We start from the raw sequence: 13,259 nt of genomic DNA, 5'->3' as shown, positions 1-13,259 counted from the left end.
GATGCCGGTTTCCCTGAGCTCTCGCTGTACAGAATCAAAAAGCAAACAAAACAATAGTGCAAATAATCGTGAACTATATACAATGAGGTATACTTGTGTATGTACAGGTGGACTTGGTTTATAATAGACTAAAATTCAAGTGTTCATAAGACTGATGGCATGCGGAGAGAAACAAACAGCTGATTGGTTGTCATTATGGAAACTCAATTGGAACGTAGGGCGAAGGTCTCATTACCAATAAGTTGTGTGGCTAACTCTTTGTTGTGGTCTGGAATTTAGCCCACAATGGCTTATAAATAGGATCGTGGTCTACATGTCTGTTTATAGAATTGTTTGTGGAAAACTGTGCTATTATTAACGCAAACACGAGGAAATCTGCAGATGCTGGAATTTCAAGCAACACACATAAAAGTTGCTGGTGAACGCAGCAGGCCAGGCAGCATCTCTAGGAAGAGGTACAGTCGACGTTTCGGGCTGAGACCCTGCGTCAGGACTAACGAAGGGTCTCGCCCCGAAACGTTGACTGTACCTCTTCCTAGAGATGCTGCCTGGCCTGCTGCATTCACCAACTTTTATGTGTGCTATTATTATCAGCCAAACTGGGAGAAAACTATCCACAAGGATCTATGAGCATCAGCTGGCCATAAAATAGCATGACCAACTCTCCCTAGTCTCGACCCATGAAGATTGAGAGAAGCACAAATTCAACTGGGCATCACTCAAAGTCATGGCGCAAGTAAAGAGGTGGCATGTAAGAGAATTCTTAGAAGCATGGTTTTCCGCAACCAATTCTATAAACCGACGTGGATCTCTGTCCTATTTATGAGCCAGTGTGGGCTAAATTCCAGACCACAATGCACAGTTTGCCACACAAATAGGAAAACAGATTATTATCTGAATGGTGGCCGATTAGGAAAAGGGGAGGTGCAACGAGACCTGGGTGTCATTATACACCAGTCATTGAAAGTGGGCATGCAGGTACAGCAGATGGTGGAAAAGGCGAATGGTATGCTGGCATTTATAGCAAGAGGATTCGAGTACAGGAGCAGGGAGGTACTACTGCAGTTGTACAAGGCCTTGGTGAGACCACACCTGGAGTATTGTGTGCAGTTTTGGTCCCCTAATCTGAGGAAAGACATCCTTGCCATAGAGGGAGTACAAAGAAGGTTCACCAGATTGATTCCTGGGATGGCAGGACTTTCATATGAAGAAAGACTGGATGAACTGGGCTTGTACTCGTTGGAATTTAGAAGATTGAGGGGGGATCTGATTGAAACGTATAAAATCCTAAAGGGATTGGACAGGCTCGATGCAGGAAGATTGTTCCCAATGTTGGGGAAGTCCAGAACGAGGGGCCACATTTGAGGATAGAGGGGAAGCCTTTTAGGACCGAGATGAGGAAAAACTTCTTCACACAGAGAGTGGTGAATCTGTGGAATTCTCTGCCACAGGAAACAGTTGAGGCCAGTTCATTGGCTATATTTAAGAGGGAGTTCGATATGGCCCTTGTGGCTACGGGGGTCAGGGGGTATGGAGAGAAGGCTGGGGTGGGGTTCTGAGTTGGAGGATCAGCCGTGATCATAATAAATGGCGGTGCAGGCTCGAAGGGCCGAATGGCCTACTCCTGCACCTATTTTCTATGTTTCTATGTTTCTACAACCAATCAGTAACAAGATCCCCTCCCTATATCACAATTGAGTTTCAGTAATGACACTCAATCAGTTGATTAAGTATACAATGGCCAAGCATTTGGATAGAACACCACAAATTAATAGCGCACCAATGATGTCTTCTCATATGGTGACAACGTTTGCAAGTGAATTGCCAAGATCAGAGAACAACTCAATCCAACCAATAAAACACTTAAATTATATGTGTTATACAAAAAAAATTCAGTAGGTGGTTCAAAAAGAGAGCAAAAAAAATGAGGTAATGTTCAGAAGTTCATTGTCCGTTCAGAAGTCTGACGGGAAGAAGCTGTTCCTGAAACGCTGAGTGTGTATCTTCAGAATTCTGGAACATTAACTTCATGGTAGCAATGAGAAGTGGGCATGTCCTGGGTGATGGGGGCCCTTAACAATGGGTGCTGCCCTCTTGAGGCATATCAAAAGGTGAAGCCTCAAGGAGGAGGTGCCTTTTGAAGGTACAAATAATTAGTGCAAAAAGTGGACAAAATAGTGACTCCTGCATGTCTGCCATTTACTGATTGCCTTTCTCTTACATTTGACCTCCCAAAGTGCAACACCTCATTTATTTTATTGAGCAATACAATGTGGAGCAGGCCTTCAAGCCACGCCACCCAGCAATACCCATCACTTCAATCATATAAACTCCATCTGCCATTTCTCTCTCCACATTTCCAACTGGACTATATCCTTTTGAAGCCTTTGGCAACATTCCTGTCTGGAACCAGATGAGGGAGAGGATCCAGTGGGTGAAATGACTGGAGTAGTTTGTTTCCAAGACCTACAAATTCCTTCACACAACTGAAATTCCTTAAAGCTCACCAATGAAAAGTAATTCAGCAAAGTGTTATGAGTGTAAATGATAAAACTCAAGATTTTGCAGATGCTGGAAATCCAGAGCAACACACAAGAAATGCTGGAGGAACACAGCAGGTCAGGCAGCATCTTCGGAAATGAATAAACACTCGACACTTGAGGCTGAGGCCCTTCATCAGGACGAGAGTGTAAATAATTAGGCTTTAGACCACCTTATTGGAAAGTGATGAAAATAAATTCTGTAGGAGTTTCCAAAAAGTAATTTCATGGGTAGATAAAGGTTGGTAAGTTTATGGAGAAATGGCTGAGGTGCAAAACTAAATTAGACACCCCTTTCCCAGTGTCAGCAGAAGTACATGGAACAAATAGCTACCTTTGGAGTCGTGATGTTTGCTGATTTTTGTCCTTAATTAGGATTTTGTTTATTTGTATCCTGGGTTAGAACCTACTACAGTGATCATTTCTAAACCAGTGAGAAAACTGGTTTTGATTATTAAAAGTGAGATCAACGGTGAAAGAATATCAGGAAAATTCATTACACATTCAATTTACCACAATTTATCTATTATATGCTGGAGAAATTAAATATTTTAAATGTTAATGGTTTAGTTTTGATGTTTAACTTTTTTGCTTTTTTTTCCTCCCGCTTGCAGAGTAAACTTTCTTCTGTTAGTATCCGCGGGATCAGCGCTTCCAATTCCTCTGGTGATGTCAGTGCTAATGACTTCCACGGTAACTATGCTTTTGAGGGAATTGGTGATGATGATTTGTGAAGTCTGTCAAGTGAACCAATCTACTTGCCTGGAGAGAAGCCAAAATCTTGCACTTGCATCTGCCTGGTTTGCACTGAATTGAATGAGAAAGATTTGACTGCTGTTGGGAAGGTGTCATCTTTGGTTGCGATGCATGTCAAGAAGCAACAATGTTAAAGGGTCGTGATGTCTATGATCATGATTAACACCAAGTTATCGTTTACTAGAGTATTTTGCACAATGATTCAAATTTGTTTTGAAAATCTAAAAGATCCTCAAGTTTACACATCAATATCAATTGAATTTAACAGTATTTTTTAAAATAGCTGAAATCTGTAGTTTTCCAGGTGGAGTTAGTGTCTAATCTTGTGAATACAAGGACAAATGACAATGCTAACATATTTACAGATTGGAGTAGTGGTTTGTAAAATATTATATAACGAAATGACATCAGATCAACGTTGAAATTAAGGACTTTGTAATAGCTATGCACCACATTGATTATGTAGGTGTAGTCAGCTCAAAAAATCCATTTGCAGAGAAAACCTATTGGTCATTGTGTGGCAAAATTACTCCTCTAGTTTCTCAGTTGCCTTATTTCAGTGCACATTTGCCATTGTTTAGCTATCTGTTGTATTGCCTGTGTCTTATATTGATGGGTTATGGCTCATTATCACCTTTCATCTGCATAAATCCATTGTTTTCCTGTGCAACAGTATCGCTCTAATTCTACGTGGCGACCTAGGACGATTCTCAAGTGAATTCTGAGTTAATTTTACTTCATTGTGATGCAGCACTCTGGTTGTGGAAGGCTGCAAGTTTGTAACTCAACGCATTCATGGAGCAGACCAATGTTGAAACATAGTTGGATTGTTTTAATGATGTGTACTTTCCCTCTGCAATCCTTCAAACCTAATCCTGTGTGTGCACAATATATACATTCTGAAAGCAAGGTACAAGGTCAATCAAAGTAATTTGATCAAGTAATTTTAACAGAACTGTTACAGCTGAAAAACTCTGACCAAATATTCAGAATGGAGTGATTCTGTTCAAACACTGAGTTACAATCTTGTCAGTAAAAGGCCTAAAGAGGGCTTAATTAACTTGCCTATACAGCAACCTGTAACATCATGTAGTATCAAACTGAACAACATAGCAGTGTTTGCTCTTGCCGTACTTTCAATATCAAATCATGCTTGGGAATCAATAATAGAAGATAAGTTGGCTGTTAACTTCAATAAATAAGAAGAATGCCATTGTGTTCTGATTATAACAAACTTGAAACTATTCAGTCATACAACCTTACATGAAAAGATTTGTCATGTTAAGATTGGAAAAGTCAATGCTTGGATGTAAACATGGACAATCAGATACCATGCAGCTTAGTGTAAAGGATTGGGCCTTTGTGTGTTACTAAAAAGGACCAGAATGATTTCCAGTGACAACAGCTTCAATACATTTGCTTTTGGCCATCCTTAACATAATCGGGCTACCCAGCAGTCTGAGTCAGATATATTTGTATGCTTTCAAGCCCTGAAGACCTTTGATAATTAACAGTTACTTAGTGCTGTGTGTCTTTCTGGTAATGGCACTGTACTTCACTGCTGTTAGTTATGGTTGATGTTACTGATGTCAGATTGTCTTTCTTAATGTCCTTTGCATCTAAAAATGTCTGATGCCTCATATCTTTTCAAAGCCACTTTAAATACCCCAAAGAAAAAAATTGAAGCTGATACAATTAAATTCATACATGCTGTGTTGCTTTGATTGCAAGTCAATGGAATAACATTTGGACAGATGATCAAGATAGAGATTTGAAAAGCTTGAAACTGTAACACTGCATGCATGGGGAAAAAGATCCTGCAGCTAGGAATTGTGATATTAAAAGCAAGGCAACAGTTAAAAATAGATTGCACAATCCAGTCAGAACTCTTCTGAGGAAAGATGAACATTCTGATATGGTAAGTCTGTTTATGTCTTAATTCCAGTTTTCTTTATTTTGGCCTCCAACATTTCACAAATATAGACCTATTAAGAATAGACTTGAATTCAAAATATTCGGTAAGAATAAATGATTGCAGACAGTGATCAAAAGTAAAACCTGATGGATTGTGAAACTAATACAGAATTGTAGTATTTCAGATACCTCATGGAAAAGCGAGAATCTCAACACAGGTTTGACAATCCAGATATACCAGAAATATCCCATTACAGTGTAGGCGTAACGGGTTAGGACCTGTTCCTCACAACCCCCTAGATCATGCATTAACAGTGTAGAATGGTTTTGATTTAGTTGTAATTTTATCCACTTTGTAAATTAAAATTATATTTTCAGAGAACAGCGAGATAATTATACTTGTTTGACCATCTACAGAGCACTTCAGCTCTCAAATAGTGTCTGGAAAGACATGTCAGGAATTGCATCCTCTCGGGTGAAATTATTGTCCTTTTTTCCAGTGACTAATTTGTGAACACCTCAAATAATAGAGGAAAATGGGAAATATGTGTTTTCTGTCTTCATGAAATTGTATCTTTTCATCCAGAAATTCTGCTTGCATTTGATAGTACATGTTTGATAACCTCAGCTCACAAAATAACATAGTTCCATGCAGAGAATTAAAGCTGCATTAGAACTCAAAATTATAAGTACTTATAACCTAAGTCTTGGTTATGTGTATAATGAGAAACAAATTCCATATAAGTCAATGTTACACACTGTTCTCTGAATCTATTGACTTAATTTTTCTGGCATCCTTTCCAGAAGTGTCTGTTTCTGAAGTCTGATGCATAACACTACTTAAAGGGTGCCCAGAATTATAATACAATACTAAAAATCCATGCGAATTTATGAATTTTCATTTTCTCAGCATTATCTCTTTTATACAGAGCTTGTTTATACCATCTTATTATTTAAATTAAGTTACTCGAAGTCATGGTTAAATCCCTGAAATTTCTGACACTGTGACAGCAGAATAATCTTTTTAGGAGGGGCCAAGGACAAAATTAAATGTATTTCCCTATTTATGCCTCTCACCAAGAAAAGAACCGCACAGATTCCCATGAAAGAGAAGTATCTTTTGGTAGGCCTTTTCACTGAGTGGAAAAATTCCTGTAGAAATATCCATGGTACTTCCATCTGATAGAAGCAGTGGACAGGTGTACCTTTCGGTAGTTATTAAAACTACATAATATAGATTTCCTTGAGTCATGCAACCTCTATTGCTGTAAATTGAGAGAGGAAGCTGTTTTATCAAAAAAAAAATCCTTGGATACTCCTTTAAGATGGTTGACAACCCTACTGGGGCATAGACCGCCCACCAACAGCAGCTCACCGGAGTCCTCTGTCCTGGGCCAGCCTTTCAAGTTATTCCAGGTGTAACCCATCTTCTGGTGTATCCTTCCTCACTCAGGAATGAGGTCTTTGGAGCTTCTGTAACAGGATGGGGTTGCTAGCTCCATGCCCAACACCCCTCCTTTAGCAGTTGGGCTTAGGGACCGTCCATGGCAGAGATGACAAATACAATAGATTCTTTAAAATATTTTTTGAACCTTAAACATTGTGGCCATGAAGCTATCTGCTTCCACATTTTGCAGATGCACAGTGTTTGTGATTCTTTTTACAAATGTAAATATAGCTGATTTAGTATATTGAAGCAGAGGCCGTAATGGAAGCTCAATGCCTTGTATATGCTGCTGTTCCTGTTTTTAATTTCCAATTTTAAGCTTGCAAATTTATACCTGATGGGCTCAGCAATTTAAAATGGTGATCTTTTAGGGCTAAATTTTGAGTGACAAATTGTAGCCTGTTTTGATAAATTTTGCAAGAAAGCATTCCAATTTGGGCTCTGGAGAAGTTGAAATATTATACAGTATATATGTGTATGAGAGATTTACTCTGGTTGTTATAAATGTGTGGAAGGCTTAAGCAATCCAACCACTTGGTCCATAATTGTAGTCCTTGTATTTATGCATAGACATATAATTAGCTGTCTCAAAGGAGATCTTTTAGTGATATGAATCTCCTTTAGTTATTTAAACAAGTTATCTAACACAATTAGACATGCATTCAAATACTTCGAATAGTCCTTACAGCAAAGTATGTGATTATTCGGAAGTACTTAAGGAATGTCTCTTAATATTCTGTATATTGAAACATTGTTTTCATTGCAGTCAATAACATATAAACTAACTATTTTTGTACTATATAATGTACAATATCATTAGAAATTTTTTTATTTCCATTAACAGAAAACAGATTGGGCAAAAATGCATTATGTATAATAAAATGTCTACATTAGAAACATGAATAGGGACCACAGTTTAGCACCTTAAGTCAGTTTGTTTAAAAAAAATTATTTATGATAGATTTGTCTACGTGTATCCACCATGATTTGAATGTCTCCCACTTATATGTTGCAAAACCCATTTCGTTATTGCTCCTATTACTTCTATAGAATTTGTCCTATCGGCAGTGAATAATTGCAAGGCTAATTACGTTTTGCTTCTTTATGAAGTAGCATCTAAAATTGTATGAATCGTATCTCCATGTCTTTATTTCTTCAGTTTAATATAATGATTGAATACCTGCACATACTCCACTGCTTATCAAGATGTCAGTCTGATCCCATGATTGTTGGACAATTTTTCGTAAGACATAGTACATCTGAGTTTCCTGCAAAGTTTTACAAATTAAATTTGTTCAATTTTTAAATCTTTGTTCATAAAGTAGGTTGATAAATCATGTTATGAAACTATATTTAATCTTGTCACCTTGCAGACAAAAAGCATGCATATCATTATGTAAATTGTTTTTGAGTGGAATAGATTCCTTTGAATTAGGTTAACATGAACTTTTTTCCATATTGTTCCCCCTCTTTCTTCCTCCCCCCCCCCCCCATTTTGCCATGTTGAAAAGTTTTTCACTTTCAGACCATAAGAAGTATGTATTTTAAAAGGGTTCAAAGTCATGCCATGTGCTTTAAAAGTTTATCTTCTCCCATCAAGGTAATCTTTTTATTAACATTAAAAAATCAAGATATTTTGAACAATTTCTTTAAAATAACCAATACAACATGAATGCCAAATGTTGCATTTTTGAAGCACTTTAAGAGTGACTTTCTTAACATTATGACCATTATGCTTAAATTGTGAGGTACCTGCACATTTGTTGGGGCTGAAGTGCCTAGGGTACAAGTGAGTTGATTGACAATTAAGCTGTGAGTTTTCCTATCATGTTATGAACTTAGTCCAAGAATCTGTCATTGTATCACTACTGTTGGGCATAAGATTTTCAAATATCATCCTACCTACTGTCCCTTTTTTTTTTTGAAAGTGCAGTCCTAAATGAATATCAGATATTAAATATATGTCAGTGTTCTTATCCAAGTAGATGGGTAAAAGCAAGAAGTATTTCCAAAGGCTTGACCATATTCAGTCTGCCTGCAGTAATAATCTTAGTTTCTGATAGAAGTGGTACAAGGGATAGAGACATCTTTTGAAAAATTGTGATTTTTGATTTGAATGGAATAACTGGTGCAGCCATATCTGAAGATTTTATAACTGGAACTGTATGAGTTAGTGTTTGAAAATTTCAAGATTAATGCATGGCCTGTATGGATCTTTCTCTGTTTTCCACCATGTTGAGATTTGAAGTTTTCTTGTGTACCAATTGTTTCATCCTATGTTGTTGTGAGATTTCATACTTTGATCTTGTTCCAATAAATGGTATCACTCTGCTCTGTTTAACCGTTATGCTCTAATATTGACCTTATGACTTTAAAAAGTTGCTTATTTACTTCCTGGTAATGCACCTTAATGTAACACTAATTGCCTAGTCTGTATTATAGCTTGTTTTCCTGTATGTATCTATACCAGCAGAAATCTGATAAGCTGATTTAATTTTTATATTGCAAAGCTATAATATGCAAATAAAACTATTTTCATAATGTGATTTTAATAGTGAATATTTGTTTTTCACCTGCATAATAGGCCTTGTATTATATAGAACTAAGACACATGATGAATATGAGATTCTGCAGATGGGAAATCTAAAGGTTGACACTCAAAAGCTAGAGGTACTCAACAGGTCAGACAACATGTATGGAAATGAATAAACAGTTGATGTTTTGGTCTGACACTCTTCACAAGGACTTATTCCTGTTTACATGCTGCCTCATCTGATTTCCTCCACTATTTTGTGTGTCACTCTGGGTTTCCAACATCTGCAGAATTTCTTTGAGATCATTTGCTGTTGTGTTAATGAGCTACAGATAAATATACATATTCACCTGAAAATGTATATGTAAAATGTAGCTGGAAATTGTCTATCAATTCTTTACATTTAGCCCAAGCTCATCTTTTAAATGTCATACCTTCCTGAAAAACTGCTGACTGGTTTTGCAACCTATCTTTTTGCACCATTGTTTTCAGTTGAATTTGACTGAATTGTAGAATGTGGCCTTAAAACATTGCTGGAAGTCCAGTGCATTATGAAGAAGTCAACTTCATCAACTTAATAGAAGCATAAGTTACTGTTGGATGTAGTGTATTAATCAGATTTAACAAGTTCTTCAAGAACTGCCAGGTCCCTTAGGCAACGGAACTTTACTGTGTGTGACAGGTTTCAAATTCAGCCATTTGTTTGTCTCCTTGCTGGAGGCAGGAAATGAAGGGATGAGAAGATGTACTTCTGAAAAAGCCTTCATTCCAGGGTGTTTCTTGGTATTATGCTTAAGTGACTTAAGATTTTCTATATCATGCTACATCAGTTTATTTTAAATCCTGCTAATACTATTTCTTAAATCTTTAGGCTGGTGGTTATACATAGTAAGATTAAACTTGACCCTAGCCAGTGAGATGTCTGTTGTGTAACAGTAGTGATTATGCACATGATATGAGATCTCAGTAAGTGAGTTTGTGGCCTCGGTGGGTTTATTTAGTTCAGGGAACTTTAAAACTTTATTTGGTGACAGAAGTAGGTGACTTGAAATGTTAATCTGGCAGCACAGATATCATAGTTTCATGGTAGACCACCTTACTAACAACACAGAGGCTTTCTTAATAAGTGAAACAAAATATGAACTGAAAACCTCGGCCGAGCCAAAAGCTAAGGCCTTTGACAGCAAAGAACAGTAGGGTACTGTGGCAGGCTCCAATGACTAGGTTAGTAGGTTAAATGTTAAAACAGTAACTAGAGTGCCAGCAGATGGGGTTAATTATGGTCCGAATGGACATGCTGGGTGGAATGGGCCAGCACCCTGAGGCTTAGCTCTCTGATGAAAGGTACAGTGACAGATTGCTGATGATGGATGCATAGATAGAGGGAAGTTGTAAGGAGGCGACAGAGACAACTGGAGCATAAGTAACACGAGAAAATGTGAAAGTACCCATTCCAGAGGAGAATTTTTTAAAAAAACATTGTGGAAATGCCAAGAGATCACAAACCTCCAATATATAGAGGGGATAGGGGGCACTCTGGCGCGAATTGTAAAAGGTGTAGCATTCATGCACAGCAAGCAATTAAGAGAGTTATCAGCATTTGTTAATTTATTTGAAGGTCGATTGCAGACAAAACAGAAGATTCAGCTGATGCTGGAGATCCAGAGCAATGCACACAAATTTGCAGACAAAAGTAGGCAGCTACTATTCTGGTTTTATAGGGCATCGGGGAGACCTTATTGAAAGCGATAGAGAGTGTGGACATGTAGAGGATGTTTTCTATACTGGAGGAGGCTCGGATCAGAGGACATAACCTCAGAGATGAGATGAGGAACTTCTTTAGCCAGAGGTTGGTGAATCTGTGAAAGCTATGCAAATTTTATTTAATGCTGAAGTGGAACCTGCATCCATCATTCGTGTTGGCAGCTGGTTCCACACACTCACCATCCTGAGTGAAATTCTCTCTCATGTTTCCTTTCAGCATTTCACCTTTCACCCTTAACCCATGACCTCTAGTAGTCGCTCACATCCTCAGTAGAAAAAGCCTGTTTGCATTTATCCTACCTAAAGGCAAGTCAAAAGGGCAATGTTATGGTAGTTATGGGAGATTTTAACATGCAGGTTGATTGGGAAAATCAGTTTGGTAATGGATCTCAGTAGAGTGAGTTTGTTGAATGCCCAAGAGATGGCTCTTTAGGGCAGTTTGTCGTTGAGCCTACTAGGGGATCAGCTATACTGGATTGGGTGTTATGTAATGAACCCGGAGGCAATTGGAGAGCTTAAGGCAAAAGAACCCTTCGGGACCAGTGATTACAATATGACTGAGTCCAACTTGAAATTTGATAAGGAGAAAATAAAGTCTGATGTAGCAGTATTTCATTGGAGTAAGGGAAATTACAATGGTATGAGAGAGGAGTTGGCCGAACTAAATTGGAAGGAGCTGCTGGCAGGGATGTCAGAGCAGCAGTGGTGTGAGTTTCTGGGAAAAATGAAGAAGGTGCAGGGCACATGTATTCCAAAAATGAAGAAATACTCAAATGGTAAAATAGTACAACTACTGACAAGGGACGTCAAAGCCATTGTAAAAGCAAAAGAAAGGGCATACCACAAAGCAAAAATTAGTGAGAAGATAAGAGGATTGGGAAGTTTTTAAAAACCTACAGAGAGCAACTTAAAAAAAACATTAGAAGGGGAAAAAATGAAATATTATTTGCTGGCTTGCTTTCATATCAAAGAAAGCTTTTTTTTCAAAGTAAGTTTTTTTTGTTAAAAATAAAACAGAAACGGGAGTGGATATAAGACCGCTAGAAAATGAGGCGGCTGATGAACTAAATGAGCATTTTGTGTCATTTTTATTTGTGGAAGGCACGAGCAGTATGCCAGATGTTGTAGTGTGAAGGAAGAGAACTGGGAGCAGTTACTGTTACAAGACAGAAGGTGCTCAAAAAGCTGAAAGACCTAAAGGTGCATAAGCCACCCAGACCAGATGATTCTGAAAGAGATGAGTGTTAGAAATTGTGGTAGCACTAGTATTGATCTTTCAAAAATCATTGGACTCTGGCATGGTGCCAAAGGACTGAAAAATTGCAAATGCCACTCCACTCTTTAAGAAAGGAGGAAGACAATAGATAATAGGTGCAGGAGTAGGCCATTCGGCCCTTCGAGCCAGCGCCGCCATTCACTGTGATCATGGCTGATCGTCCACTATCAGTATCCAGTTCCTGCCCTATCCCCATAACCTTTGATTCCGCTATCTTTAAAAGCTCTATCCATCTCTTTTTTGAAAGCATCCAGAGACTTGGCCTCCACAGCCTTCTGGGGCAGAGCATTCCATATACCCACCACTCTGGGTGAAAAAGTTTTTCCTCAACTCAGTTCTAAATGGCCTACCCCTAATTCTTAAACTGTGGCCCACATCAAAGTTGCTGGTGAACGCAGCAGGCCAGGCAGCATCTCTAGGAAGAGGTACAGTCAACATTTCAGGCTGAGACCCTGCGTCAGGACTAACTGAAGGAAGAGTTAGTAAGAGATTTGAAAGTGGGAGGATGAGGGAGGTCCAAAATGATGGGAGAAGACAGGAGGGGGAGGGATGATGCCAAGAGCTGGACAGGTGATTAGGCAAAAGGGATATGAGAGGATCATGGGACAGAAGGCACCGGGAGAAAGACGGGGGGGGGGCGGAATCCAGAGGATGGGCAAGGGGTATAGTCAGAGGGACAGAGGGAGAAAAAGGAGAGAGAAAGAATGTGTGTATAAAAATAAATAACGGATGGGGTATGAGGGAGAGGTGGGGCATTAGCGGAAGTTAGAGAAGTCAATGTTCATGCCATCAGGTTGGAGGCTACCCAGACGGAATATAAGGTGTTGTTCCTCCAGCCTGAGTGTGGCTTCATCTTTACAGTAGAGGAGGCCGTGGATAGACATATCAGAATGGAATGTGGAATTAAAATGTGTGGCCACTGGGAGATCCTGCTTTCTCTGGTGGACAGAGCGTAGGTGTTCAGCAAAGCGGTCTCCCAGTCTGCGTCAGGTCTCGCCAATATATAGAAGGCCACATCGGGAGCACCGG

The 13,259-nt window shown here is 38.8% G+C and overlaps 1 protein-coding gene across 2 annotated transcripts in view; it reads left to right on the top strand.

Moving 5' to 3' along the window:
* Positions 1 to 9,196, top strand: part of snx17 (sorting nexin 17) — a 77,650-nt gene extending 68,454 nt beyond the window's left edge. For both annotated transcript variants that reach the window (XM_063040859.1, XM_063040857.1), the window contains exon 15: positions 3,155 to 9,196. In XM_063040859.1, the coding sequence (XP_062896929.1) occupies positions 3,155 to 3,274 (120 nt within the window). In that variant the 3' untranslated portion in view covers positions 3,275 to 9,196. The remainder of the gene's footprint in view (positions 1 to 3,154) is intronic.
* Positions 9,197 to 13,259: the final 4,063 nt, after the last annotated feature.

The sequence above is a fragment of the Mobula hypostoma genome, chromosome 2, assembly GCF_963921235.1.
Source record: "Mobula hypostoma chromosome 2, sMobHyp1.1, whole genome shotgun sequence".
Taxonomy (NCBI): Eukaryota; Metazoa; Chordata; class Chondrichthyes; order Myliobatiformes; family Myliobatidae; genus Mobula; species Mobula hypostoma.
The sequence above is the reverse complement of the archived record's forward strand: the minus strand, read 5'-3'. Positions and strand labels throughout refer to the sequence as shown.